This window comes from Neolamprologus brichardi, chromosome 23 (genome assembly GCF_056152115.1).
Source record: "Neolamprologus brichardi isolate AB-2024 chromosome 23, ASM5615211v1, whole genome shotgun sequence".
In the NCBI taxonomy this organism is placed as follows: Eukaryota; Metazoa; Chordata; class Actinopteri; order Cichliformes; family Cichlidae; genus Neolamprologus; species Neolamprologus brichardi.
The window spans coordinates 6,511,532-6,518,239 of record NC_142125.1 but is presented as its reverse complement, the minus strand read 5'-3'; the positions used below and the strand labels follow the sequence as shown (position 1 = coordinate 6,518,239).

At 40.3% G+C, this 6,708-nt stretch overlaps 1 protein-coding gene across 2 annotated transcripts; it reads right to left on the bottom strand.

Moving 5' to 3' along the window:
- Positions 1-1,324: 1,324 nt before the first annotated feature.
- On the bottom strand, positions 1,325-6,496 carry LOC148095989 (cytochrome P450 2J2-like). Of its 2 annotated transcripts, none has more exons than XM_087836638.1 (9): positions 6,201-6,496; positions 4,533-4,695; positions 4,162-4,311; positions 3,810-3,970; positions 3,273-3,449; positions 3,058-3,196; positions 2,453-2,640; positions 2,118-2,259; positions 1,325-1,877 (listed from the first exon to the last, which is right to left on the bottom strand). In XM_087836638.1, exons 1-9 carry the CDS (start codon positions 6,399-6,401, stop codon positions 1,702-1,704), a joined length of 1,497 nt encoding a protein of 498 aa, XP_087692764.1. In that variant the 5' UTR covers positions 6,402-6,496; the 3' UTR covers positions 1,325-1,701. The 2 variants fall into 2 exon arrangements, with proteins under 2 accessions (XP_087692764.1, XP_087692765.1); XM_087836639.1 differs by having other exon boundaries at positions 4,181-4,285; positions 6,201-6,481.
- Between the last annotated feature and the right edge of the window lie 212 nt (positions 6,497-6,708).

Below are 6,708 nucleotides of genomic sequence, written 5' to 3'. Positions count from 1 at the left end.
TTATTTATTTACAGTGATATAAATGCTGGCAGCACAAGGAGATGATGAGTGAGGAAAAAAGAAGATTCAAAAATTGTAAATTAAAAGCAAGTATAAAGTTATTCAAATACAGTAAGAATGATCAAATTAAAATTGATCACTAGGAGAAGGTGATGAAAGGAAAGAAAACATATCTAAACTTCTCAGGGAGCTTTTTCCCAGGAATTGGTGCCCTGATGGAAAAGGTTTGGTTAGTCTTGATTCTCACCTGAACTGTGGGACAACCAGCAGAGCTTTGGCTCATGGCCTTAGTTTATGACCAGTGGTGTACAATGACAGGAGATGTGATAAATATACTGTGGCTGAAGCTCATAGAGAGCTTAAAAGGTCAACCAAAAACTCTTAAAACTAGTTCTATAATCAATAGGTAAAGCCAGTGAAGAGAAGCTTAAATATGACTGTGGTGCCGCATTTTGGACCAGCTGTAGTTTGTGTTTGGTTCAAGCAAATGTATAACAAATTGCATTGATCTAACAAAGAGGAATTATAAGCAGGGCATGGCACGGCACATAGCTAGATTCCTTTGGATCAAACTGAGCTAAACTTAATAAGTCGCCTAAGCCAGAGAGCAAGATTGGACTGAATTGACAGTGATGCTTATTTATGCTGAGGTTTTTACAACATTGGCCCACATTTATAAGCAAGGACCCCAGAATGTGAGGTCATCGAACCATAGTCTACTTCACTTACATCTATAAACTAAGTAATTGTGCTCTTGTGATGTCACCAATGTCAGAAGGATTTAAGCATCTGGCAGTGGAGTGCTCCAGCTCCTGTGACCAGTTCATCCATTTCCTGCAAAGCTGACAGTAGTGCAGGATCCTCCAGACCAAGCTCCTTTCTGGACAGCTTTTGCAAGAGGATCTTAACAAAGAGGACAACAGAACTCCAGATTCTTAAAGGAGAGTTCAAGTATTGTAAATTGAACTAAAAGAGAAACAATAACCCAGAGGTACAGAGGTTTGGGTGCCCAGTTGCAGTCCAAACACTCTCCCCACAACAAGAAAGTCATGATCCAAATCAAGTCCTTCATACCATGTATTCTATACTTTTATGGTATTGCAACCATCATGGCACACCTGCTGCTCATCTATTTTTACATTTCAAATGATTAGTTTTAGAAGTATTTCTAAAAGGATCTCCACGCTGTCTTTACTCTTGCCACCCTAGATTTTCTCATTTTCTCTTACTTGTCATTTTCCATCTCTAACGTCAAACACACTTCAGGTAAAGCAAACGACTTTGACTGGGTATTAATGGTGTAAAGAGAAATGAAAAGTCAAGCTTGAGATTATTTTTTTAATTGTATTTTTCTTCAGAATTATCATTCAATTCAGGTAAAGTAACAATTTAGAAGAAATGATTCTGTAAGCCTTCAAATACAGTGGAAAGTTTTCTAACAAATAACTTTGATTGTCCTTAAAAGGAGACAGAATCCACTTTACTTGTGAAAGCAATGAACCAGGCAGGTATCTCTGAAATCCTTAAACAGAACAGAGACCGACTCCATTATTTCACTTGCCTTAATGTCAGAGTAAAAAGGATTATCTTTTTTAAAAATTTCTGTTAGAGTAGAATAGATTTGCATTGTAAAGGTTTATCAAAAAGGTCTACTGGAGTACAGGAACAAAAACTAAACTGCATCAGTTTGTGGTTCATGGTTTAACGTGGTACGGCACAGAGGCGGTAAGGTTTGGGACAGCGTACGGCTCCCAGCTGGAACTCCAGACTGGGCTGCTCTCCAGCAGGTGCAGAGAATGAAAACCTCTGAAGGAGGGAGGTAAAGAACAGGAATAACTCCATCCTGACCAGCTGTTCCCCAATACACGCACGCTTACCTGAGAATGCATAAGACAGCGTTATTCAGATAATTTATAAAATATTAAATCGTACCACATATTATTAGTGCACCTCTGGAACAAACTAAGGTTACAGTGAACACCTATGGCCTACCAACCAACGATACGTAAAAAATTGCTTAGGCAAAAAAAGACGATTCGGCAAGACGATTACAAGGAAAGATAGATTTCATTTTGCTCTTTTTAGAATAGAACAAGAAGTTTTAACTTCCAACAAACCTGCAGAAAATGGAAGGAAGGCCTCTCTCTTGCGAAATTTACCATCCTGGTCCAGAAAGTGTTCGGGGTTGAAAGAGTGTGGAGTTTCCCACATTGACTCATCATGTAGGACCGAGTCAAGTGTAGCCAGGATTACAGTTCCCTGAAGAAGTATGACACAAAAACTGATAGCTTAGAAAGGACGTGATAATCAGTTTGTTTCAACAGTTTTTTGCTTGTTTGTTTCTTTGTCTGTTTGCTTTTTGCCTAGAGGTTAAAATGTTTTTAATTCAAGAATAAGCCAGAAAATCTTACTAGGAAAAAAAAGGCACAAACACTTGTTGCAGATTGTGTACCTTTGGGATTGTGTACTTATCAATTTTGGTGTCCTTGATTGCACTGTGAGCCAGATTCAAGGGGATAATGTTGCCCACTCTCTGGATCTCATGGATGACCGCATCAGTATAGGGCATGTTTTCTCTGTCAGTCATAGACGGCTGTCTGGATGAACCGATCACAGCATCGATCTCAGCCTGGACTCTCTCTGTGGAGTGAAAACAGGAAACAAGTTTAAAAATAAACAAAGTAAACTAACTGAAACGACTGTGTGCTTTTAAAGCTATCAAGAAAAAACTCAGAAAAGTAAAAAATTGTCTTTGTTAAGAAAGCAAGTATGAGGAGTCTACAGGACAATCACTCAAATACCTTCACACATGGTTTTGACATTGCCATCCTGATTCTGGTCTTCCTGTTCCCTTACAAGTTCTACTCATTTTAAATTAACAGAAAATAAACTACGTGATAACTGAAACTGATAAATTTAAAATTAATTTTTAAAACTTAGAAAATTCAAAACTATGCTGCAAAGATGGCTGGAAAAAAAATCCTAATACGACTAACAATAAATATGTGATAGCAAGATGATTACAGCAAATGCAGGCACGGTGGATATTATGCACACCTTGTATGTCACTGTAGCAGATCATGTAAAGTAGTCCCCAGTTCAAAGTAGTGGTAGTAGTTTCACTTCCAGCAATAAACAGGTCCATAGTGCACGCACTTAAACTGCTGTGATCAAAAACTGAATCACTGCCCTCCTTCTAGCAGAGACAGGAATAAATGACTGTTGACATATTTCATTTGAAGTGCAAAAAGAAAACACAGCACACCACTTACATCTCCCATTTCTATGAGAAAGGCATCGATGTAATCTCTCGGTGATGCAGGGTTAAAGTTTTCTATGTGTTCTCTGATTTTCGTTTTTATGAAATCAGTTACGCGTTTCGTTAAAGTTAATATCTTCTGATGAGGTCCAGGCAGCCACTTCACCAGCCAGGGCATTGTGTTATACATCTACAGAACAGGAAGACAGTTACCAAATCATATGATGGTCTGGAAACAATTGTGACATTTCCACCTGTGTATTTCTCTATGGTACTCAAAGGACCCTGAATTAACATGTGTTGGGGAATTCCACGGCTCCTAAGATGGTTATAGAAATCTAACATCCGGGGAAAAATAAAACTTTTCAAAACCTTATTTTGGAGCAAAGCCAACAAACCTTTTCTAATCTAGATAATGATTAATACAATTTCCAAATATGGCTCCTGAGTAGCAAAATTATTTCTAGAGGCGCTGATCAACACATTTGATTCAATAAGGAGATGTTTGTCATTTTTATGTATTCTTGACACGTGTTTAAAAGGGGTTTACCTGTGTCCCTATGGTTCCCTGTAGGCGTTCCATCTCAATGAAGTCACTAAGAATAGACTGATACTGCTCATCAGTGTACTCAAATCGATCCCCAAATACCAAACAGCAGATGATGTTTGACACGGCGTTGTTTAACAGTGGCTGGGCATTAAAAGGCTTTCCTGTAAAATAAAGAGTATAATGTGAATAAGGCTTGTTTCAGCTCTGCAAGAGTAATGATGTTTCGCGATGTCTGATAATTACACTAATGCTTTAATGCATGCGTGTCTGTTGGAAAGTTGGAAGAAACACAAAATGATGCATACGTATCAAACAGAAAAATTTGTGAAAAAATGTGTGATATTTTTTATGCCTTGGTGATCTGCAAAAGCTTCTGTGAGATACTGGCACTCCTGCTGGATGGAAAACTCCAGGGTCTTCTTGCCCAGACCAAAGTTTCTGAGTGTATGAAGAGTAAATCTCCTTTGCTGCTTCCACTGATACCCATTTGACATCAGAAGACCTTTGAACACACACACGCACGCGCACGCACGCGCACGCACGCGCGCGCACACACACACACACACACACACACACACACACACACACACACACACACACACACACACACACACACACACACACAGGTAATAGAAACTAATTAAAACATCTTAATCTCCCTATTTTGGCAGTTCTGATGCTGCATGTATTATAAGGGAGATTCGTTTGAACAAAAAAACCCACCATTATTCCCAAGTAAGTTTTCAAATGAGGGTAATGGGGGACGATCTATGAAGTCTTCTCCTTGTTGGACCAGCACATCTCTCAAAAGTTTGTAGCCATTAAGCACCACAAGTCTTCTGCCAAAGAGTCGAAGGCTGAAAATCTTTCCATATTCCTCTGCAAACTGAACACAGAGAGTGGACAGGTGTTGTTGTAAGTATGAAAACTGTGTATTTATACATCACTTTGCATTTAATAATTAGTTATCAATTAAATCAGACTTTTGCACAGTGTGTTTTTGTCCTGTCTCCCTGCCCTCACCCCCAACTGTTTGAGGTACATGGTTGCCCCTCCCCGAGCCTGGTTCTTCACGAGATTTCTTCCTGTTGAAATTGAAGTTTCTTTCTCATTGTTGCAGAGTGCCTGCCAGGTGGTTGACAGGCATCTACAATTCAACTTTTAGGGGTTTAAATAACATGTTACAGTTCTGAAAGTAAAATGTCAGGATGCTAAAGGCCCAAACCAGGTCATTTTAACCTGCAAAATAACAGGGAATAAAAGGAACATAGAATAAAGTCCATTATTTGCACTTTAGTAAATATTTAATAATAATAATAAATCTTTGTTTGGGAAAGATTGTTGTTCTCTCCCTCTCTCTAAAGCAGGGGTGTCAAGTTCCAGTCCTCGAGGGCCGGTGCCCTGAAACTTTTAAATGTGTCCCTGCTGCAAACACCTGAAGAACATTAGTAGGTCATTCACAAGACTCTATAGAACTTGACTGAATGCTGAAGTAGCAAATCTTAACCCTACTCAAGTAAATTTGAATAAATGTAAGTGTTTGGAAAATTGTACTTCTAAAAGTACTTTTATTGCACCATGTTCATTCACTAATGAGCCGCAGTAACATGCATCAAATGGCTGAATTGCCACCTCAGCCTGTCATATAATGAAGGGTTATTGTACAGTTTTGCAGAGAGAACAATAGGAATGATTTCCTTGAGGGCTCTTCATGGCTGAGACGTTGAATCAGTTTGAGGGATAAGGCGCTCTCCTGCTTCACAAGTGTGGATGGAGCAGGTGTGATGGGCTGTCCATCATGGAGAGCAGTTTGTTCAGTGACCTCTAACCCTCGCTGACTGAAACACCTCCAAATGCTGAGCAGTTCTTCCAGCTTTGCAATTAATTTGTTCTTCCTTTTGGCATCTCTGGCATGGCTGCTGTCCCTACTTGTACAAAGCATCAACAAAGCATCACTGCTGGTCCTCCAGTCCAATCTGTCATTCAGGTGAATTCTAGAGTGCCTGTATCTGTCCGTTTCGACCTCCACAACCATGACGCTGATGGGTATAGACCCAGTGTTTTCCATCAAAAGTCAGCTACTATCTCTTTTGTCTTACAGACATTCAGATGGAGGAGGTGATTCCATCCGGACCACTCAACAAAGTTCCACACCAGCTTCCTGTGCTTGTTATTTTCAATGTGTAGTGTACGAATTGTGTAAGAAAAGTGCAATAACATTGTGGGAAGCTGGCAGTGCAGCTAACTTGACTTTCACTTCACACACGAGGGCTCACTTGGCTGCGGTTTGGGTTTTAGAGCCTTTTGTCTCTGAGCTAGAGACACGGAGGTCATGTAAAACTAATGTGAAATTCTAACCGTTTGAAAATAAATTGTGAAAATAGGTCATACCTCTGCGAATTGCAGGTGAAATCTGTCAGGTCTGATGCGATGAAGATTACCGATGAAAGGAAGTGCCCAGGGTCCAGGAGGAAAATTTCTCGGCACTCTGTTCTTCAAAAAGTCACTCAGGAGCAGAAAAACACACAGGAATAACAAAATGCTGCTGACGTCTATCCACTCCAACCCGAGGACACTGTATAATGTCTTCATGTCTTCGTTTGTTTGTACCGACCTGTAGCTTCCCTGTTGAACAAGACAAACCACGTGAGAACGTTTAGTCAGCTGGTCAGACGTATCAGTCACGGCTCGCAAAATCGCTAGCCCGACGTCCCGGAGCTAGCGATATCCGGTCGGGTGACCAAAATCTATCTCAGCCCCGCCAGTCTCAAGTGACAGTTGTGAATGTAAAGCCTGGCCGGCTTCTGGAAAGCGTACACACGTTTGCAGGGTACACCAGGTAGATGGTTCGGATCACGTTTGTTTAGAACCGGACCGACGCCACCTTCTCCAAAGAGTC